Source organism: Erinaceus europaeus, chromosome 4 (assembly GCF_950295315.1).
Source record: "Erinaceus europaeus chromosome 4, mEriEur2.1, whole genome shotgun sequence".
In the NCBI taxonomy this organism is placed as follows: domain Eukaryota; kingdom Metazoa; phylum Chordata; class Mammalia; order Eulipotyphla; family Erinaceidae; genus Erinaceus; species Erinaceus europaeus.
Genome location: NC_080165.1, coordinates 88,545,924 through 88,570,691, shown reverse-complemented (window position 1 = coordinate 88,570,691; position 24,768 = coordinate 88,545,924). Strand labels below are relative to the sequence as shown.

Below are 24,768 nucleotides of genomic sequence, written 5' to 3'. Positions count from 1 at the left end.
CAAGACATACAATCAATTTCCCCCTCTCATATTAATTAAACAGTGATTTATATTACTAAAATTTAATAGGAGTGTACATAAACACCATTCCCACCATCAAAAAAATGTGTCCCATTCCATCGCCCCCCACCCCCCTACCGCTGCCTTGGGAACCCAAATGTTCACCCTCACCCTCACCACAGGGTTTTTACTTTGGTGCCCTACTCTAGGTTTTGTCAAGTCTTGCTTTTTGTTTCCCTTTCTCTTCTTCTTTCTCAACTTCCCAGGGTCTCATGCCTGGTAATGTGTGCTGCTCAACTGAGTATGACACCACCCAGCCCCTCTGTAGAGTTTTGTTTTGTTTTTATTTAAGAAAGGATAAATTAACAAAACCATAGGGTAGGAGGGGTACAACTCCACACAATTCCCACCACCCAATCTCCATATCCCATCCCCTCCCCTGATAGCTTTCCCATTCTCTATCCCTCTGGGAGCATGCACCCAGGGTCTTTGTGGGTTGCAGAAGGTGGAAGGTCTGGCTTCCCTAATTGCTTCCCCGCTGAACATGGACGTTGACTGGTCGGTCCATACTCCCAGTATGCCTCTCTCTTTCCCTAGTAGGGTGAGTCTCCGGGGAAGCGGAGCTCCAGGACACATTGGTGGTGTCTTCAGTCCAGGGAAGCTTGGCCGGCATCCTGATGATATCTGGATTCTGGTGACTGAAAAGAGAGTTAGCATACAAAGCCAAACAAATTGTTGAGCAATCATGGACACAAAGCTTGGAATAGTGGAGAGTGTTAGGGGGGTACTCACTGCAAACTCTAGTGTACTTCTGCTTTCAGGTATATATTTTGCAGTAGTTTATGGATACGTGTGAACACATGCTCACTCCATAGAAACTGGTGTATATTTAGGTTTTGGAACTTTCTTAGAAAGTGAACCACATGGGATGGAATTAGAGTATACTATGAAAGGAAAGGTCTCACCCGAGTAATGAAGCTGAAGGATTGTCATTCCACACGTGAAGTCTCTGGACACAGTCTGAAGTGAAGCATGTTAGGTGGCAATCGTTGAGTTGATTAGGTTGCGATTGGCAGATGCAACATTATTTGATATGGATTGGGAGAGGCATATGGGAAAGTGGGCCCTATCCAAGGGTTCTAGGACTGGGGGAAGTAGAGGCTCTATAGTGGAGATGTGAGGATCCTGCTGTCTTAGGGTTCAAAAAGACAATCGATAGTTAATGTTATCATCACATTATTTGGTAATTGGGTTAACTTTGAAAGTTTTTTATACAATGAAATTCTTATAAAATATAAAGTGTTTATATTTTATAAAATATAAAATATTATAAAATGTGTACCTTGCTATTCATATAGCATGGGTTAAGTCCCTTATACAACACAGGAGTCCTATAGTACTAAGGGAAACTCAGAAACTATATCCCTCCTCTCTTAGCCTGTCTCTTAAGAAAATTAACAATCGTAATAATAATGCAAAAGTCATTTCAGGATCAGTAACACTATGCAAGTCTTAGACCCTAGCACTAAAAACAAAACAGAACAAACAAGCAAAAAAAAAAAATTTCCATCACACTCAAAAAATAAAAATTACCACTACTTGCAATTTAGAGAGAAAAAAGTATCTAAAGTTGAGCCTTGTGAAATAAAATAAACTTGTTATGATCTCATTTGTTAATCAAGTGGAGGTCTATAACTTGTTAGCAAAAAATACTCTGGGACATATTCAATTAATAGAATTTCTTTACATCAGTTGTTCATTTTCATTAGTTTATTTCCTCACCCTATTTATTATTATTATTTACAAATACCTATCTTTATGAGAGAAGCACACAAAGTGTATGTCTGTGTGTGCATATGTGAATTAGAAAGAAAACAGAGGTACATTCAACTCTGGTTTATGAATATTTCAGGGACTAAACCTGGGACTTCTGGGGCCTCAGATTTACAAATTCTATGCTATGACACTTTAAACCAAGTCCCTTACACTTTCTTATCCCCTCTTTTTTCTATTTCTTTTTTTATTGTTGTTGTAGTTATTATTGTTGTTGTTACTGACATCGTCTTTGCTAGATAGGACAGAAAAAAATGGAGAAAGGAGGGGAAGACAGAGAGGGGGAGAGAAAGATAGATACCTGCAGACCTGCTTCACTGCCTGTGAAGCAACTTTCCTGCAGGTGGGGAGCCTGGGGCTCTAACCAGGATCCTTATGCGGGTCCTTATGATGGTTCTTGGGCTTTGCACCATATGCACTCAACCTGCTGAGCTACCGCCTGACTCCATATTTTATTTCTTTCTTGATATTTGAGTGACTCATTTCATGATCCATCTGACTCACACTTCTTTTATTAAAAAGTAATATTTAGTTGTGACTTAAAAGACTATAAAATCACAGTGGTATAGTTGCACACACTGTACCCATCAACAAAATTTTATGTACATACCTTCCCAAATTAAAAAAAAAATGTTTCCCCTTAGAAGGCACCAGCAGGAGACTTAACACAGAAAAAAGTTATTTTATATGTGTTTATTATTTCCCTACCCCATCCCCACTCAAGAGCCCAGATTCTGTTAACCCTTAAAGTTTCCCGTAACTATGCACTCGCTTCGGTACTCTTCACACATTTTTCAATATTAAAAAGCTCTTAAGGACACTATATTTTAAATGCTGAATGTTATAATTCCCTTATGTAGCAGATTTCTAGTTTGTCTTTATGTGTTTTACCACATTCTTCACACTGTTTTAGAGAAGTATTTTTTCAAACATGATGCTAAAACACTTTGTAATATTGTGTATTAGTGACAAATATAAAACATACATTACATATATAAGATTTTCTCAATTTATAAAAATATGCAATACCAACATGAAAGTATAAAACTATTGACCCTGATTGTTAAATTATTGTTATTGTTATCTTTATTTTCTTAATCTATTTTTCCCTCTGATCTTGTAGAGAGGACTTTTAAGAATTCAAACACTAGAATTGAAATAATGCCCTAAAATTGGAGCTAGTCAATTTTAGACAAACAAGAAATGGCAATCTAGCATTAAGTCTAAAAAAACAACATTTTACTAGATAATCATCCTATGTGAAGAAGTGTGGTGAATCATCCTATGTGAAGATAATCATCCTATGTGAAGAAGTGTGGTGAAATACATATATTATTAACCTTATGTCTTACCAGCTATTTGAATGCACAATAGTATTTTGCATAATCCTTTGGACAGAGCTTTCAGGGGACAAATTACTTTGGTAGCTTTATTATTAGATAGACTATCATTTGATCAGATCAATAATAAAAGCTCTAGATTAGCTTTCTTAATGAATTGCTTCACATTTTACTGATTTGGATTTTTCTTTCACTGCTTTGATTATCTGAAAGTTCTAATACCTATCTGGTATAGTTTCTTTTGCCATTTGATTAGTTTCCAAAAAATGAAGTCTTAAGAAACCTACATTACAAATTTTTTTTCAAAAACTTTTACTAGAATTAGGCCCTTGCATATATTCTGTAAATGCATTCTAGCTGTTGAGATCTCTCCCTTTCCCTTAGAACATTCTTCTTACATTCTTACTACATTTGTAAAATCTAACACCAATGAAAACTTTTCTGTCTGTACCTATTCTTTCCTTAATATTACTGAGATCACATGAAATCAACTAAATCAACTGCTTCTCATTTTATTCTTTTGTTGTCCACTCAACTTTTCCACTGTGTTTTAAAATGTGTGCTTCAAAACAACAACAACAAAAATACATACGCATCATTTCTCATTGAGGCTATATGGTTTGCAAGATTATATCATCTTTTAGGGGGCACAACTTCACCTTTCGAAACATTTTGTTACCACATCAGATTCTCATCACCAAAAATCCAGTGTCCCTTTCTCATAGCTCATTTCACATGTTCTCCCTACACTCCTACAGTGATGCCCTCAATTCTGCATCAGAATCCCTGGGTTTGCAGGACACTTTTTTTTTTTAGCACATTATTTTAACAACTACCTTGGTTTTGGATATATTTCTGATTTTTCCATTAAAAATCAAAAGTTTGACTTTTAAATTGTTGTCTTATATTTTTCTCCTTGAAATTTAAGCTTCTGGCTAATCACTTTGGGAGGACAATCAAGAGATATTGCTAGCAACTGCCTTCTGTATTGCATTATAATATATTTATGTTACATTTGCACTGAAATACCCTAACTATTCTACCTACCTGGAGATTTCCAATTTCTGACTACCCAATACAATATGTGCTAACATTGATTTTCTTGGGCAAGTTTTAATAAAAGTTTGTTTGGGCCAGAAAGTCTTACATATTCCCTCAGTCTGTCAGAAGCAATCTGTGTTAGCCTATCTGTCATTCAAAGACTTCACTTACAGTTCAAGTTATGTCAAATATGTGAATTTTTCTAACTTTAGGATTTACTCCTCCTCAACAGATTTCTATATCCCAGCAAAACTGGCTTACTAGTTACTCTTCTCACTCTTGCACTAATCTATACTTTTCCTAATGTACTAAGTATTCATACTACATTGTCAGTATTTTTTTTTTTTTGCCTCCAAGGTTATCGCTGGGGCTCAGTGCCTGCACCATGAATCCACTGCTCCTGGAGGTCACTTTTCCCATTTTGTTGCCCTTGTTGTTACCTTTGTTGTTGTTATTATTATTGTTGTCATTTCTGTTGCTGTTATTGGATAGGAGAGAGAAATCGAGAGAGGAGGGAAGACAGAGAGGGAGAGAGAAAGATAGACACCTGCAGACCTGCTTCACCACTTGTGAAGTGACCCCTCTGCAGGTGGGGAGCCAGGGGGCTTAAACCGAGATCCCTATGTTAGTTCTTGCTCTTAGCACCATGTACACTTTACACGCTGTGCTACTGCCCAGCCCCCTCAGTAAATTTTTGAAAACTGACTTTATGTGAAAAAAATGCTTGGTGAAACCAGTTTCATCATAGACTGATTGATAGTAAGATTTAAATTTCTATTCTCTTTTTTTAAATTATTTTTAGTATTTATTTATTTGATAGAAAAAGCCAGAAATTGAGGGAAAAGGAGAGAGATAGAGAGAGAGGAGACAGAGAGACACCTGCAGCACTGCTTCACCCCTTTTGAAGCTTTCCCCCTGCAGGTGGGAACTGGGGCCTTGAACCCAGGTCTTTGAGCACTATTACATGTGCGCTCAACCAGATGCGCCACCATCTGGCCCCCCAAATTTCTATATCATGGTTCTCAAAGAGTGGCCAAACTCACAAATATAGATCCATGGTACTTCTGTATCACATAATAATTCATGTTAGTTCATTCAATCATCTTTAGCTCATTTGTTCCTACACATGGTACAAGGCAGAATGCAGTCATGGACAGAACACCCTTCTATTTCAAGGAACAATCACACAGATACCCACAACCACTCAGACTGGGATAATCTACAAATCAACTAACCTAACATCTTTCACTTACAGGAGGAATCACACAGGTGAATATTGAAAATAATTCAAATTAGGTGACTAATTTATCCCTAGCCTTTGGAGATCACACAAGCATCTCAGAAAATAAAAAAATATAAATAAAACTTTTGTTAATTTGTCAAGATTTGATTCTGAATTTTAGACTTAATAATAAAAAGGGCTTATATTTATTTAAATAATAAGATATTGAGTAAGTTTGGTAAACTGGCATGTTCTACAAAGTTGCACTGATATGCTAATTGTAAGAACTTCCTATTCTATCAATAGCAGTTTTATGTTATTCAACAGTCACTTTTTCTCCCCGGTACATGTGTGTGTGTGTGTGTGTGTGTGTGTGTGTGTGTGTGTGTGTGTGTGTGTGTGTTTGTGTGTGTGTATCTATAGCATACAAAAAACCTCACAAAATAAGAATAAGAGCATCTGAGTATATGATGTTTTAAAATACTTCACTAGCTGATAGTACTTCTCCCAGTATAGTTGACCAGTATTATAGGAAGTCAATGTGATGCCTTTGGTAAACTCCCCTTTTCTCTTGGCAGTACTTAAATGAGCATAAGCAGTTTTTATCTCTGTGGTCCTGATTTATTCCTACAGTTTACTTGCTTTTGTAATTGGTGTGCTACAGTCACAACCTTGCTCTCCTTGCTTCATAGACTCTACGTGATGGTGCTTTGATCCACCATCTCTTTTTTAATTTTTATTATCTTTATTTATTGAATGGAGACAGCCAGAAATCAAGAGGGTAGGGGAGATAGAGATGGAGAGAGAAAGAGAGACACCTGCAGCCCTGCTTCACCACTTGCAGAGCTTTCCCTCTGCAGGTGGGGACCGGGGGCTAGAACCTGGGTCCTTGAGCACTGTAACATGTGCGCTCAACCAGCTGTGCCACCACCCGGTCCCTATCCACCATCTCTTGAAATTTCATCCCTAGAGAAAGATTCACTCCCTTTTATGACAAGATTTTTAGAAATACTCTGTTCATTTACAATAAACCTCAGTGAATAAATAAGATCAATTATATGATAACGTATAATTCTTGGAAATAATTGTTTCTTTAGAGCTGTTTAATCTTAATTTTATTACAGCAAGTGTCACATTGACTTCTACTTCTGTTAACACATCTCATACATGATTCAGAGCTACTTGGAGGTATATAGCAGTAAATATCCATAAAAAATGTTGACTATATATTTCACTTTGATAGCTGCTTAACAGAGTAAATATACTCAAATTAAGTAGAGTTAATTATGGGAAGATCTAACTCAACTGAAAAACACTATGCTGAAAGACTTGTATATTTAGTCTAGTTTGAGATTATTATTTACATTTTCCACAAAACTTTACACTGATTTTTACAGCACCCCTCATTATTTCCTTTCTAGTGATTTCTCCTAAAATTAAAATAATTTTTTAAAAATTCTTCTTGAATCATATTAATTTATATAAACCACAGAAGAATGACTATTATGTAGGTGGAGCTGAACAAACAAAAGGACACCAAAGTGAAACCTGAACTAGGTGTGGTCTGTTGCAGCAAAGCCAAGACTTTTGGTGGGTGATAGGTGGGAGAAGGGAGTAGGGGATATTGGGCAGGATGGTACAAGTGGAGGAGGACTTAAGTTGATGGTGGGAGTGGTGTGCAGACACCTCTCATGGGGAGCTAACATACTGTATTCATTTGATAACAGCTATTGTATATATTCTTATTTCCCTAATAAAGCAAAAGACTTTTTTTTTTCAGGAAAAAAAAACTTCTTTATTTTTTTTACTCTTTTGTATGTAATTTTATTTGTAAAAAGGAAACACTGACAAAAAAAATAGGATAAAGGGGCACAACTCCACACAGTTCCTGCCACCAGAACTCCACATCCCATCCCCTCCCCTGATAGCTTTCCTATTCTTTTATTTTTTTGCCTTTATTTATTATTTATTTATTTATTTATTTTAATTTAAGAAAGGAGACATTAACAAAACCATAGAATAAGAGGGATACAATTCTGCACAATTCCCATAACCTGATATCCATATCCCATCCCCTCCCCTGATAGCCTTCCCATTCTCTATCTCTCGGGGAGTATGGATCCAGGGTCCTTGTGGGTTGCAGAGGGTGGAAGGTCTGGCTCCTGTAATTGCTTCCCCGCTGAACATGGGCTTTGACTGGTCCATCCATACTCCCAGTCTGCCTCTCTCTTTCCCTAGTAAGGTGGGGCTCTGAGGAAGCGGAGCTCCAGTACACATTGATGGGGTCATCTGTCCAGGGAAGTCTGATCAGCATCTTGCTGGTATCCAGAATCTGGTGGCTGAAAAGAGAGTTAACATACAAAGCCAAACAAATTGTTGAACAATCATGGACCCAAAGACTGGAATAGTGCAGATGAAGTGTTGGGGGGTATTCCCTGCATGCTCTTGTGTACTTCTGCTTTCAGGTATATATTTGTGTACATTTCTTAATATATATATTTGTATACATATATATTTCAGGTATATATATGTACCTTAAATCTTTTTTCCAACTCTGAGTAAAAATTATAGCTATACTAAGTTTTATCCCAATTACCATTCAGAATTTTGATTCCAAATCTCTCAAAAGATCGATGTAAAAAAAAATGACAAAAAACATACATCTTAAATATTGATAGTGTGGTGTATGTTAATTCATATTATGCTTTCAGCTTTTCTGGTGCTTGATTTTTTTAAAGAATTAATTAAAAATGTCACACATAGATGTCACATGTTGGTATTTGTATTCAAACCTAGTGTCATAATGCTTTTAAATATTCTTTATAATATGATGTCACTGGTCAGTATGTCTATTTATGTTCCAGTACCAATCAGTTTTGATTACAATGGCCCTATAATGCAATTTGAGATCTGTGAGTTGATGTTCAGCTCTGTTCTTTCTTCTCAAGATTGCTTTGGCAATTCTAGGTCTTTTCTGGCTCCAGATAAACATTTGTAGCTTTTGTTCTATTTTCTTTTTTAAAAAAAGTGGTATGTTGATGGAGATTACAATAAATTTCTATATGGCAGGGAGTTGGGGATAGTAGTGCAGCAGGTTAAGAGCAGGTGGCATAAAGCACAAGGACAGATGTAAGGATCTTGGATTGAACCTCCTGCTCCCCACATGCAGGGAAATTGTTTCACAGGCAGTAAAGTAGGTCTTCAGGTGTTTATCTTTCTCTTGCCCTCTCTGTCTTCCCCTCCTCTCTCCATTTCTCTCTGTCCTATCTAACAATGACATCAATAACAACAACAATAATAACTACAACAATAAAACAAGAGAAGCAAAAGGGAGTTAATTAATGATTTTAATTAAATAAAATAAATTATATATGGCTCTGGGTAGTATATACATTTTGATGCAGTTAATTCTTCTAACCCATGAACATGGAGTACCTTTCAAGTTCATTTTGTCTTTTTCAATTTCCTTGAATAGTGACTCATAATTGTCTGCATACAATCTTTCAATTCTTTGGTTAGGTTTTTTTTTCCCCCAGATATTTTATTGTATTTGTTGATATGGTAAAAGGGCTTGATAATGGGATTTCTTCCTCTGTTAACTTACTGTTTGCATAGTGGAATGCCAATGACTTTTGTATATTAATTTTGTAGCCTGAAACCTTAGTATATTGCCTGATATTTTCCTGCTGGATATTTTTTAGGTTTTTCTATGTATACTATCATATTATCTGCAAATAGTGAGAGTCTGACTTCTTCTCTTACGATCTGTATCCCTTTAATGCCTTGCTTCTGCCTGAATGCTACAGCCAGAACTTCCATCACTATGTTGAACACTAATGGTGATAGTGGGTGAGGGGGATTGTTTCCAGTTTCTCACCACTGAGTATGATGTTGGCTGTAGTTTTGCTGTGTATGGACTCAACTATCTTGAAGAATTTTCCATATAGTTCCATTTTTGTAGTGTTTCAATAATAAAGGGATTCTGGATTTCGTCAAAGCCCTACTCTGCATTTATTGATATAATCATCTGTTTTTTGGTATCTTGTTGAAGTGGTGGATCACATTGATTGATTTACATATATTAAGCCAACCTTGCATCTCTGGAATAAACTCCACTTGGACATAATGAACAATCATTTTAATATATTGCTGTATCCAGTGGGTATTTTCACATTTATGTCCATCAGAGATATTGGTCTGTAGTTTCTTTTTTCATTGTATCCCTGTCAGGTTTTGGTATCAGGGTGATGCTACTTTCATAGAAGATAGAAGGGAGTATTCCTTTGTCTTCAATCATTTGGAAGAGTTTCGAAAGTAGAGGTATGAACTCTTCCTTGCAAGTTTTGAAGAACTCATTTTTAAAACCATCTGGTCCAGGACTTTTATTGTTGGGAATTTTCTTGATAACTGTTTCTGTTTCTTTGGCTGTGATTGGCCTATTCACATTTTAAAATTCCTTTTTGATTAATTTTGGAAATTAAAATTTGGAAGTGCATCCCAATTTCTTGGGGTGAATAACTATGAAAATGTCCAATAGTTCTAGTTTATCTATCTCCATTTAATTCCATCATTTCATTGTTAATTCTCTTCCTAGATGATCTGTCAAGTTGAGACCATGAGTTGTTGAAATCCCCTATTACTACTCTGTTGCTATGAATAAACTTCAGCATCTCAGTAGATATTTGATTTATTTAGATGACTTCTCATTGGGGTGCATAGATCTTAATAATCGTTAAGTCCTCTTGATTGACTGAACCTCTGAGCATTAAGTAATGTCCATCCCCCTTTTTTTTTACTTTATTTATGTTACAGTCTATCATGTCAGATATGAGAATAGCTGTTCTTGCCCTTTTATGTGGTCCATTTTCTTACATGGTAGTTTTCCTTCCTTTCACTTTGAGTCCCTGTTTGTGTTTTTGAGTTAGGTGAGATTACTACAGACAGTATATGGTTAGGTTGTGTTTTTTATCCATCTTCCTACTTTGTGCCTTTTAATAGGTGAATTCAGATGAATGACATTTATCAATATTATTGATTTAAGATATATTCATGCCATTATTCTGAACTTTGAGTGTTCTGATACATGGCATGTTTATGATGTTGTGTTGTTTATAGAAGACCTTTCAGAACGTCTTACATGGAACCCTTGACATTAGTTGATTCCTGTATCCTTTGCTTGTCTGAAAAGGTTTTTATGCCTCCATCTAGCTGAATGACAGTCTATCAGAATAAAACAGTCTTGGTTGAAAGACTTTCTCATTGAGTGCTCAGTATATATCTTGCCATATTATTTTTCCCATTTCTGATGCTATTACTATCAAAATCTATCCTCACTCCTGTAATTATTACATTGACTAGTGTTTGGATGTTGTCCTCATTCTTTTTGGGACATTTATCTGGACTTTTGTTCTGGTTAATTTCTCCAATGTTTCTTCTTTATTTAACTATTATGTTTGGTGTGTTATGAAGTCCCTCCCTCTTTACTTTTCAATCTACTGATCACACTTGCCTGGATTGACTTGTGTCTAAATAAGGTCCTTAAGTTAACAGTTGCGAATCTTAATAGTTGTTTCTATGTTCTCAATACCTGATGTGGACCACAGTTGCTGTTAAACCTTATGTTACTATGTTATTTATCTTCTCTGCAGGCTATGGGAGCCTGAGGGCTTTTTAACTGCAAGTAGACTTTTAGCTTAACCATCATTAGTGACCAAGAGATAAAATGAGTGGAGGATAGATAGCACAATATTATGCAAAAAGAATCCCATGCCCGGGGGTCCAAATTCCCTGTTCCACCACCAACCAGAGCCAAGCTGATCAGCATTCTTTGCACTGTGACTTTCTGAATAAATCCTGTTTATATTTAGTGGATTCTGAGGCAATTACTCACTGTGTTTCCTAATTTATCAGAAGAACAATATAGAAAGATTCCTACTACATAGCCACACCTCCAGACCAGCAGGAGTGTAGATTTTCTCCTGAGTCACCTGGCCAGTTCTGTGCCCCCTATGTCCATATAGGGTTTCCCTGCTGCTGTTACAGCCTCTGAGGTACAGCAGCTATGGAGACTCACAGTTGTAAATTGATAATTTTTAGGTGATTTTCTCTACCCTTCAGCAATCTTTTTATTGATAAAACTCAGACCAGAGGTGGTGAGTCAACTGGCAAACTGCAAGGCTGATAACAGCCACTTCTGAGTATATATGGGCTTTTACCTCCAGGAATCATTCCTTAAGCCCTTCTTTATCCATGAGCCACAATGTATTTGCACTTTCCTGTGACTTGGTGGTTTCCCAAAGTAATATTAGTCTTATCTTACTGTGTTTTCAGTTTATTGAGCCCCTTTTACATTTTCATTGTAAACTCTGTACAAAACTTCCTATTGGGGGAGTTCGGCAGTCGTGCAACGGGTTAAGCGCAGATGGCACAAAGTGCAAGGACTGGTATAAGGATCCAGGTTAGAGCCCCTGGCGCCCCACCTGCAGGGAGTCCTTCACAAGCAATGAAGAAGGTCTGCAGGTGTCTGTCTTTCTCTCCCCCTCTCTGGGTTCCCCTCCTCTCTTCATTTCTCTCTGTCCTATCCAACAACAATGACATCAATAACAATAACAACAATAAAACAGTAATTGCAACAAAGGGGAATAAATAAATTTAAAAAAAAAACAAAAAACTCCCTATTTGGCTGTGTAAGGTGAGCATGAGTTGTTTCTGTGACTACATAGACTGAGAACTTATTTTTTTTCTACCACTATTTTTCTCTTTTTAAAAATTTATTTATTTGTTTATTGATGAGAAGAATAGAAGGATAAAAAAAACACATCAATCTGGTACATGTGCTGCTGTAGATTGAACTCAAGACCTCATGCTTGAGAGCCCAATGCTTTATCCACTGCACTACCTCCAAGAGCACACACTATTTTTCTACACTTTCTAATGCATTAATTTTGGGAGCCCATGGTAAGAACCCTTATCAGACCAAATTCCAGGAAAGTCACTTAGGAGAATGCACCAAGAAAATGAGAGCACAAGAAAATTAAGTAGTGGAATCAGTAAAAGGACTATAATTCTTCTTTACAGTTTCATTCAAGTCTGCTCCAAAAGATTTTTTCCCCAAACTTCTTTTACTATATGAATAAATGCTCTTTTATAAAGCTGTTGTCTCAGGCTACACTTTCACAGATCCCCAAGATATGTTAGTACACCTCAACCTCCACCAATATGCTGCTATATTTCACTATGTCTCTTCTCTACTCTTAAGCACCTTCCTCCATTAAGTAACCTCAGTTCTGAAGGTGTGCTCATGAGTTTCCTTTACCCTAATTCTTGGAGTAATAAAGTTATTTTAAAAAGCAAAAATGCCAACTTACACAAAGATGATAGAATAATCTACTTATGGCATTATAAATATTTGGCAACTCAAAAGAAAAAGTGTAAGTTACGTTTTTTATTTTTTAAATTTATTTTCCCTTTTGTTGCCACTGTTTTATTGTTGTTGTAGTTATTATTGTTGTAGTTATTATTGATGTTGTCCTTGTCAGATAAAGCAGAGATAAATGGGGAGAAGTGAGGAAGACAGAGAGGAGGAGAGAAAGATAGACAGAATATACTTTATCACTGCCTTGCCAGTAACTTAACAGTGAGACCCCCACACCTCACTTCCTGGATTCTTTGATCACCATGATTTACATCAAACTCTGCCCTTTTCTGCTTTATCTCACTCTTCTGGTGTAACCACCATGTTTTTCTTACTACCTTTATATAATTAACAACTCTTGCATCATGGAAACTAATTGCCTTGACCTTTTGGTGTCTCATCAATTCTCATTATTCCTAGCCCTCCCCACCATAGGGGTACTAACCTTTTGAAAACCTATGATTACTGACATATGTGAAAAATTTTCTTTGTTCCACTTTGCTATATAAGCTTTGTCCTCCTCCGAATAAATTGGAAGTTCACAGCTGAATTTCTCCTGGCATTTCTTTCTGCATCACGCAATCACTAGAATCAGTGACGGGAAAGCCAGTTGCTTACCTCTATTGTGAGGCCATCCACGTAAGCACCAGCAGTCTGATCCTTTTAAATGGTGCATAGCACTTTGAAGCATTAAAAGTATATTTCAAGTTTTCAATTTTATGTGTGATAATGACAGTTCTATGACTAAACAACATTAAATCAAGGTATCTTACATTTACCTAACTTCCTAAGTCAGGTAAAATTATAATGTTGTTTTTTTTTCCTAATAGACTACAAAGGGAAAGGCAATATAAGATTCTAAATTAGATTGTTGCAGATAACAAAGCACATTTCTAAAGGAATTCAAGTATTCAGTGTCCAGTATTGTGATGACTATTTTCTATGAACTATGTCATTGATTTTCCTCATTTCCATCTTTCTTATCTCTGGCTTCTATCTAACATTCTTTCTCTGAATTCTGGTGCATTTATTAATATGAATATTATAGTAACAACAATAAAGGGAGGGTTAGTAATCTCCTTCAGTCACTGAATAGAATTTAGACATTTTTAATATGAGTATTATATCAGATACCTTTATCCAAGATATTATTTTGATATGCATATGAATTATAATGTTCTTCAAATTAAGTATAAACAGGTATTAGATTTTTAAAAATCCTTCATAGTATATGTAAATTCTAATTAAATTTATCCTAAATTTATAAGAATAATGATTTAACAGTCTTTCTGTTTAACCCTAGATGATATGTAATCACTATTAATATGTTATGGAGGGGAGGGGGCAACCAGTAGTGCTGCAGGTTAAGTGCACATGGCGAGAAGCACAAGGACCAGAACTGGCATAAGAATCCCAGTTAGAGCCCAGGCTCCCCACCTGCAGGGGTGTCGCTTCAAGGGCAGTGAAACAGGTATGCAGGTGTCTTTCTCTCCCCCTCTCTTTCCTTTCTCTCTCAATTTCCCTCTGTCCTATCCAACAACAACAATCTATCCAACAGCAATGGAAATAGTAAACAAAGGCAACAAAATGGGAAAAAATAGCCTCCAGGAACAGTGGATTCATAGTGCAGGCACCTGCAAGCCCCAGTGATTACCCTGGAGGCAGTGTCTGTATATGAATATATATATCAGGTACCATGCAGTGCTGCACTCTGTTGAACACACATTACCATGTGCAAGGGCCCAGGTTTGATCCTCAATATCCCCCACCTGCAAGGGGCTTGCATCACAAGAGGTGAAGCAGGGCTGCAGGTTCTGCCCCTCTCTACCTCTTCCTTCCCTCTCAATTTCTCTCTGTCCTATCAAATAAAATAGAAGGTGGGGGGAGGACCAGATGAAAGGAGGTAGAGAGGGAGGAAGGGAGGAAGAATACAAGAAAGATAGAAAGGAAAGAAGGACGATGGCTAAGAGCAGTAGATTCATGTGTTGGCACCAAGCCCCAATGATAACCCTGGTAGCAACAAAAATATGTATATATCATTTTCATTCTATCATATACCATCTTTATCTTTAAAACTAGTATGCTTTCTCCAAGTTAGCTACAGCATGTTATTTAATACCTGCTTATGTGCTCTCCTGAATGGCCTTATATTTTTGTCATGATTTTGAGGTTATTATAAATTAATTCTCTGTCTCTCTCCCTCCTCTCTCTTTCTCTTTCTCTCTCTCTCTCTTTCTGTCCCTCTCTTTGTGTGTGTGTGTGTGTGTGTGTGTGTGTGTGTGTGTGTGTGTGTATGTCTTATGTGTATCTGTCTTATGTCTGTCTTTGTGCCTGTGTGTATGATTTTCATTTAACCAGAAAGCTCTGTGCTGATACCTCAAGTATAAAAGTCTGCTTCACAGGAATCAGGCAGTAGCACAGTGGGTTAAGCTCATGTGGCACAAAGCTCAAGGACCTGCGGTAAGGATCCCAGTTCCAGCCCTCAGCTCCCCACCTGCAGGGGAGTCGCTTCACAGGCTGTGAAGCAGGTCTGCAGGTGTCTGTCTTTCTCTCCCGCTCTCTGTCTTCCCCTCCTCTTTCCATTTCTCTCTGTCCTATCCAACATCAACAACAACAATAATAACTACAACAATAAAACAAGGGCAACAAAATGTAATAAATAAATAAATATTAAAAAATTTTAAAAGCCTGCTGCACAACTAGTAGAAGTATTTCCATAGTCCAATGATTACATCATGTTATTTCAATGATGTAGTGCCTGTTTCATTGTACTCCCAGTAAATTTTACTACTGTGAGAAAAATAAGTGAGAACTATTATAATAGATGTAAGGTTTCACTCTGAAATAAATATATATGTATATTTATACATATATATATATTTAATTTTCAAAATGAGCTGCTGAAAAAATATAACTTTCAATTTATAACCCAATAATACAGCTAGAATAAATGAAGAAGCAAAAAGAGAATTTTATAGTATGCAATGCCATGGCACTTTAATCAATAGCATTTTGTTTCTATATTGACTTATAAAAACAATTGGTTTTGAAATGTCTTTTTCTTTATAGGTGATAAAGAGAGAGAAATACTTATGTTTCTTTGAATGTGCTGGTCTCTGTACTCAAACCCATGGTACACACATAGCAAAGCAGAACAATGCACTGTCATCTAAGCTATTTCACTGGCCCAGTTATGAAATCTTATACTAATCATTTTTTTTACATAAATAGTAATGCTATTGCTACAACACAGTCTGGGAAAGTAATACTTTCAGTTCAAATCAGGTTTGTCATTCCTTGTTTCTTTTTTTGGCCTTCAGGGTTATTGCTGGGGTTCAATACCTACATTACGAATCTACCGCTCCTGGCAGCCATTTTTTAAAATATTTATTTGTTCTCTTTTGTTGCCCTTGTTGTTTTATTGTTGCATTTATTATTGTTGTCGTCAATGTTGGATAGGACAGAGAGAAATGGAGAGAGGAGGGGAAGACAGAGAGGGAGAGAAAGATAGACAGATACCTGCAGACCTGCTTCACCACTTGTGAAGCAACTCCCCTGCAGTTGGGGAGCCAGGGGCTGGAACCAGATCCTTACTCCTGTCTTTGCACTTTGCACCACCTGGGCTTAACCCAATGCGCTACCGCCTGACTCTCACTTTTCTATTCTTTATCCCTCTGGGAGTAAGGATAATTATAGTATGCAGAAGGTGGGAGGTCTGGATTCTGTAATTTCTTCCCTGCTAAACATGGGCATTGATAGGTTGATCTATATTCCCAGCCTATCTCTCTCTTTCTCTAGTAGGGTAGGGATCTAGGGAGGTGGGGTTCCAGGACACCTTGGTGGGGTCCTATGCCCAGGGAAGTCAGGGTGGCATACTAATAGCATCTGGAATCTGGTGGCTGAAAAAGAGTTAAGATATAAGGCAGTACAAATTATTAGCTAATCTTTAACCTAAAGTCTGGAATATTGCTGATAAAGATTTGGGTGTCTGTTTTGGAAAAAACTAGTAGGTCTGTTTTAGGTATATTCCAAGGCACCTGTGACTTTAACTAGTTTTTGCCTGAGCTTGACATCTAACAAGCAGGTAACCTAAGTTATTGTCTGGGGAGAAGGTGTCATAGTTGGAAAAATGGCTTAGAAAGCTGGATCAGGGAAGAGAGTATCTCCCAAATATGGGCAAATTATATAAATATTGTTAACTGTAAACCCCACTCATTTGATCTGAGGTCCATAGTCAGCACAGGAGGCTATGTAACCTTTGCATCTCTGTAGGTCTGTCTGATCTGGCATTCTGTTGTCACGGCTAGGAACATTCCACCCATTATAACCCATCATTCTTGGGTGATAGGTAGAGTATGTTATCTAACCTCCCTTTGGAGGTTGTTTATCCACATAGAAGGCAAGGTCCTATAGGGACCCACAAAGGGGTTCATTATGTTGTTCCTGATAGAGATGACCAGTGACAGTGTTGAGATAGATCCTCTAGAGGTCTACGCCCACCATGTCTGTGTGTGAATCACAGGGCTCTCTGACTAGGGCCCCAGGTGATGGGGGGGCCTGGTAGTGACTAAAGAGTCATCATCAAAGTATGCCGGTCTCTTGCCCTTATTCACCTTTTATAGTCCTTATTTTATCTGACAAGGTTAGCTTTGGAGTGGTTGACAGATGTGGAATAGGATGAAGAGGATATCTAGGACTAAGTAGAAACTATTTCATGAGGTACTCTATGATGTCTTTTTAGGTCTTTCTTCTTGCTTGCTATATTTATTAACTCACTGCAAACTATTGTGCACTTCTGCTTTAAGGTAGCTGTTTTTACCTAACTTATGGATACATGTACATATGCCATATTTCATGGACCCTGGTCTAGATACTTTTCCTTTACAACAATATATCATTGAGAAACTTCCAGATCAGTACATTTAGATATGTCATTTAGAAAGACTTGTACAATAGAGCATACTAAAACAAATTATAATTGTTAAATTGTCCTATCTTAGTAGATATATAAAATCTTCAAATTATTATTACAAATAAAATCAGTGTACATCTTTATACTGTATTCATTTACAAATTCATACTTTCTTCACTAGAGAAACTTTCTAGACATAGAATTACAGAGTAAATGTGTATCAAAATTAGCTGTCTAATAATGACCTATTTTCTTCTAAGTGGTCATAATTACTTATACTCATACCAACAGTGTATGTGAGACTTTCCTTTTTCACACTTCCATCAACAATGATTATTATCAGTACTTTATTGTGTAATAACTACATCAGCACCTACTAAATTTACTTTTTAATTTTTAATAAAGAATTTAAGGTTTAAAACTAAAAAAATACAGCATGGCACGGATAAACTGACACTATTTTTTTATTTCTTTGTTTCTTATTGTAATCAATAAAATTAGTTGCTTATTTATATTATCTGCTCCCTGATTTTGTTTTTACCTTTTTAATGCCCCACTTCTTCTTAAAATTTCTAAAAAAATATAAGGCTGTTATTACTCCATTATGATAGCATTTGTGGAAGTCATCAGCATCCTGAATATTGCTAAATTCAGTGAATTCATAGCCCTCCTATTATTTGCTGTAGAGAAAGGTCTTTGACTCTCTTGAATATACACCCTCCTTCTCCATATACTGTCTTGGATTCCACGACTGCATATTCTTTTCAGTTTTCCATTACTGCTTTTTGTCCCAGGTTTCAACCTTGGTTATCTTTTTTATGTATCTAGTCTCCATTGATTATTTGAATTTAATTGCCTTCTCAGAGCCTTTTTTAATTTTTATTTAATTTTTTTTAACCAAAACACTGCTCAGCTCTGGCTTATGGTGTTGCTGGGGATTGAACCTGGGACCTCAGAGCCTCAGGCTTGAAAGGTTTTTGCATAACCATTATGCTATCTCCCCAGGCCCTTTAATTGCCTTCTCAATATCACTCACATCCAATTGATATCTCTGGTGTAGACACACCTCTTGATAGGTATATACCTCAAAACATTGTATGTTACATAAAATTTAGTGCAATTACATTCTTTCCTATCTCCATGGTGATACTTTGCTCCTTCAGATTGGTGAAGATAAAAACCTTAGAGATAACTTCTACCCCTTTTTCTCTCACGTGTTATATTTAATCTATAGAGAAGTCTGTTGGGCTCAAAGAACTCTAGTATCTACTTAATGCCCATCACTGATATTGACTAGGACCTGATTTTAGTCATTGCTATTTTCCACTTCAGTTGTTCCAAGAATTTGCAAGGGACTTCCTATTTCCATGTTGATTCCCACCTTAAAGTCTGCCCTAAATTGAATGCATCACACAATACATTTTAAACATACAACAGATCATTTTATCTAACTGATCTTTAAGCTTCTAATAATTAACAATTTTATTCAGAAAAAAAAAATCTAGGGTAGGGGAGATAACATTATGGTTATGTAAACAAACTCATATGCCTGAGGCTCCAAGGTCCAGATTCAGTCCTCTGAAACACCATTAGCCTGAGCTGAGCAGTGATCTGGGGAAAGAAAAAAAAAATATATATATATATATATGCTTTATAATATTAATTTTTTATTATGAGATTGCCATTAAGGCTTGATGTCTGGACCAGGAATCCACCAGTCTTGATGCCTACTTTTATTTCCTTTTTCATTGTGAAGGAGAGAGAGAGAGAGAGAGAGACTGAGACTTGCAGTCTGCTTCACCACCTTTGAAGCTTCCATCTTGTGGGTGGGGACCTAGGTCTCAAATTCAGTCACACAAGCTTGATAAATTGTGAGCCTTACTGGTTGCACCACCACGTGGCCCCTATATTACTTTCTTAAAGGCTATTAAGATATTTCACTCTGCATGTGCCATTTTATCCATATAGCTATTTCCTCCTCTTTCTTGCTAAATTAACTTTAGACATGCATTTAATTTTCTGACATTCAAGTCTTCTACCCTTTTTCATATTTACACTTTTTGAGCAGTATTTCTATTTCTGGATTTTGTTTCTTTGTCTCAGTTCCCTAAGATCTTTAATCTAAATACCTATTTTCAGAAGTCTACAGTTGTTTCATAATCGTATCTTTAACAGGTCATTGCTCTAGTGATGGATATATTTACAGATGTGGACATTTTCAAAGAAATAGTGGAGGCATCAACTCGAGGAGTATCTGTATATATTCTGCTTGATGAATTCAATTTTAGTCATTTTCTAAATATGACTGAGAAACAAGGCTGTCAAGTTCAACGTCTCAGGGTAAGAATTACATATGTTTTATAAGTATTTTAGGGCTATTTTTAATCTTGGGAAAATTTAAGTTGTGTTAAAGTATATAAACACAAAATTAATATAAAATGTATATATGCATATATAAAAATTAATATGAAATATATATATTTTATATATGATAGCTTAATGATCACAGAAGGTTCCTTCTGTACTTTTCAGAATGTGATGGAAAGTAAACAACTTCATGATATTACCTACTTTTATTAAAAGTAGAACACAAGCTCTCATAATAAATGTTCCTTCAGTTTTGCATGCACAGCAATAAAACTGACATGAATGACTAGTTTAACATATTTTTAAGGTTTGAGTTTCAATTTTACCCATTCAGACATTAAGCTAATAGAACTTGAAACATTTTTTCAAAATATAACTATAAATAATTTATCTAAACAGTCTGTGAAAATGTAAAATGATATATTTTTAAGCTATGTTACTATACATACTTACTATACTTGAGTACTTTTCATGTAAGTATTTCTTTTATCATATATTTGTTAATCAGAGCACTGTTCAGCTCTGGTTTATGGTGATGCTGGGAATTGAACCTGGGATCTTTGGAACGTGGACATAGATGTCTTTTGCATAACCATTGTGATCTCTCCCCAGCCCAGTATTTCTTTTGATGTTTTAAATTTTGTTTTTCTTTTTCTTTGTCTGTTTTTGTTAAATATCTTGAAAATAATTTCTTAAAAATAATATCTTAAAAATAATATCTTAAAAAATTTCTTAGTTTCTAGGCTTTATATTGATACATATTTAACATTTCAAGATTTTTATGTTCTATTTACATATAATTTTAGAACATTCGTGTGCGCACAGTGAAAGGCCAAGATTATCTTTCAAAAACAGGATCAAAATTTCATGGAAAATTGGAGCAGAAATTTTTGTTAATTGACTGCCAGAAAGTTATATATGGTTCCTACAGGTAAGACAATTGTTTATACCTACAGTGCTACCAATTATTTCTAGAATTTCTTATTCTCAGGCTCAAGTGTCATTTAGTCCTTTCTAAAAAATGAAAAATAAAATAAAATAAAAAACAAGTAGCTGGGTGGTGGCACACCTGGTAGAATGCACATGTTACCATGTGCAAGAATCCAGATTCAAGCCCCCGGATTCCCCATCTGCAGTGGGGAAGCTTCATGAACAGGGACATAGTGCAGCAAGTGTCTCTCTCTCTTTTTTTTTTTATTTAAGAAAGGATTAATTAACAAAACCACAGGGCAGGAGGGGTACAACTCCACACAATTCCCACCACCCAATCTCCATATCCCACCCGCTCCCCTGATAGCTTTCCCACTCTCTATCCCTCTGGGAGCATGGACCCAGGGTCGTTGTGGGTTGTAGAAGGTGGAAGGTCTGGCTTCTGTAATTGCTTCCCCGCAGAACACGGGCGTTGACTGGTCAGTCCATACTCCCAGTCTGCCTCTCTCTTTCCCTAGTAGGGTGGGTCTATGGGGAAGCAGAGCTACAGGACACATTGGTGGGGTCTTCAGTCCAGGGAAGCCTGGCCGGCATCCTCATGACATCTGGAACCTGGTGACTGAAAAGAGAGTTAACATAAGAAGCCAAACAAATTGTTGAGCAATCATGGACCCAAAGCTTGGAATAGTGGAGAGAAAGTGTTAGGGGGGTACTCACTGCAAACTCTAGTGTACTTCTGCTTTCAGGTATAGATTTTGCAGTAGTTTATGGATACGTGTGAACATATGCTCTCTCTCTCACAGAAACTGGTGTATATCTAGGTTTTGTGACTTTGTTAAAAAGTAAACCACCTGGAATTAGAGTATATTATGAAAGGAAAGGTCTCACCCGTGTAATGAAGCTGAAGGGTTGTCATTCCACACGTGAAGTCTCTGGACACAGTCTGAAGTGAAGCATGTTGAGGTGGCAATAATTGCGTTGATTAGGTTGTGAACTGCAGATGCAATATTATTTGATATGGATTGGGAGAGGCATACGGGAAAGTGGGCCCTATCCAATGGTTCCAGGACTGGGGAAAGTAGAGACTCTATAGTGGAGATGTGAGGATCCTGCTGTCTTAGGGTTCAAAAAGACAATCGATAGTTAATGTTATCATCACATTATTTGGTAATTGGGTTAACTTTGAAAAGTCCTTTTGTTAGGGTTTGCTGTACAGTACCCAGTATCTTGTATACAGCTGTGCTATTGGTTGCTTCTGATCTACTTGATCTAGGCATTTGAGAGTCTGCATATCAAATAAACAGCCTATATATTAAAAAGATTTAGTCTGTGTTTTAAAGAACTTAGAGACATACAATTAATTTTCCCCCTCTCATATTAAGTAACTAGTGATTTATATGACTACATTTTACTAGGAGTGTACATAAACACCATTCCCACCACCAAAAGACTGTGACTATTCCTCCAACCCACTCCCACCCCCCACTGGCCCAGGAAGCTGCATGTTTACCCCTCACCACAGGGCTTTTACTTTGGTGCCCTACTTACAATTTGGTCAGGTCCTGCTTTTAGTTTCCATTTCAGATCTTCTTACTCAACTTTTGTTGATGAGTGGGATCATCCCATACTCATCTTTATCTTTCTGACTTTGCTCACTTAACATAATTCCTTCTAGCTACATCCAAGATGGGTCAGAGAAGGTGGGTTCATTGTTCTTGATAGCTGCATAGTATTCCATTGTGTATATATACCACAGCTTTCTCAGCCACTCATCTGTTGTTGGGCACCTGGGTTGCTTCCAGGTTTTAGCTATTATGAATTGTGCTGCTATGAACATAGGAGTACACACCTCTTTTTGGTTAGGTGTTATGGAGTCCTTGGGGTATAACCCCAGGAGAGGAATTACTGGATCATATGGAAGGTCCATGTCTAGCCTTCTGAGAGTTTTCCAGACTGCTCTCCACAGAGGCTGTACCAATTTACATTCCCACCAGCAATGTGAAAGGGTTCCTTGTCCCCACAACCTCTCCAGCATTTGCTGCTGCTGTCCTTTTTGATGTATGCCATTCTTACAGGAGTGAGGTGGTATCTTAGTGTTGTAGTAATTTGCATTTCTCTGACAATCAGTGGCATAGAGCAGTTTTTCATATGTTTGTTAGCCTTTTGGATCTCCTTTGTAGTGAATGTTTTGTTCATATCCTCTGCCCATTTTTGGGTGGGGTCATTTGCTTTTTTGGTGCTAAGTTTGCTGAGCTCTTTATATATTTTGGTGATTAGTTTCTTGTCTGATGTGTGGCATGTGAAGATCTTCTCCCATTATGTGAGTGATCTCTTTGTTTAATATTTTCTTTGGCTATGCAGAATCTTTTCAATTTGATGTAGTCCCATTGGTTTGTATCTGCTTTAGTCTTTCTTGCAATTGGGTTTGATTCATCAAAGATGTCCTTGAGGTGTAGGGGGGAAATTGTTTTACCAATGTTTTCCTCTAAGTATTTGATTGTTTCTGATCTGAAATCATGGTCTTTGATCCATTTGGAGTTGATTTTTGATTCTGGTGAGATAAAGTGGTTCAGTTTCATTCTTCTGCATGTTACAATCCAGTTTTCCCAGCACCATTTATTGAAGAGAGCCTCCTTCTTCCATTTAATCCTTTGGTCCCCCTTATCAAAGATTAGATGTCCATAGGTGTGGGGATTTATTTCTGGGCTTTCAATTCTGTTCCACTGGTCTGTGTGCCTATTTTTTTTTTTAGTACCATGGTGTTTTGATGATGATGGCTTTATAATATAGTTTAAGGTCTGGGAGTGTGATGCCTCCATTTCTGTTTCTTTTCCTCAAGATGGTTTTGGTAATTCTAGGTGTCTTCAAGTTCCAGATAAATGATTGTAGTGTTTGTTCTATTCTGTTAAAGAAGCTTGGTGGAACTTTGATGGGTATTGCATTAAATTTGTATATGGCTCTGGGGAGAATATTCATTTTGATGATATTTATTCTTCCAATCCATGAGCCTGGGATATCTTTCCATTTCTTGGTATCAGTGTCTATTTTCTTGAGTAGCGACTCATAGTTTTCAGTATACAGTCTTTTGTCAACTTTATTCCTAGGTATTTGAATGATTTTGCTGAAACAGTAAATGGGAGTGATTTCTGGATGTCTTCTTCTTCAGATTTAGTGTTTGCATAAAGAAATGCCACTGATTTTTGTACATTGATTTTGTAGCCTGATACCTTGCTATATTGCCCAATAACTTCCAGTAGTTTTCTGCTGGATTCTTTGTTTTTCTATGTATACTATCATATCATCTGCAAATAGTGAGAGCTTGACTTCTTCCCTTCCAATCTGTATTCCTTTGATTTTTTTCTCTTGCCTAATTGCTATGGCAAGAACTTGCAATACTATGTTGAAGAGTAACGGTGACAGTGGACAGCCCTGTCTAGTCCCCGATCTGAGGGGGAATGCTTTCAGCTTCTGTCCATTGACTATGATGTTGGCTGTAGGTTTGCTATATATAGACTCCACTATCTTGAAGAATTTCCCATCTATTCCCATTTTTTTAGAGTTTTGAGCATGAATGGGTGTTGGATTTTGTCAAAGGCTTTCTCTGCATCTATTGAGATAATCATGTGGTTTTTGGCTTTGCTTTTATTGATGTGGTGAATGACATTGTTTGACTTATGGATGTTGAACCATCCTTGCAATCCTGGGATGA

At 36.8% G+C, this 24,768-nt stretch overlaps 1 protein-coding gene across 1 annotated transcript in view; it reads left to right on the top strand.

The window, feature by feature from the left end:
- FAM83B (family with sequence similarity 83 member B) overlaps nucleotides 1-24,768 on the top strand; it is a 107,270-nt gene that overhangs the window by 69,454 nt on the left and 13,048 nt on the right. Inside the window, exons 3-4 of the mRNA XM_007516497.3 lie at nucleotides 19,938-20,102; nucleotides 20,936-21,060. Coding sequence (XP_007516559.1) covers nucleotides 19,938-20,102; nucleotides 20,936-21,060 — 290 coding nt within the window. The remainder of the gene's footprint in view (nucleotides 1-19,937; nucleotides 20,103-20,935; nucleotides 21,061-24,768) is intronic.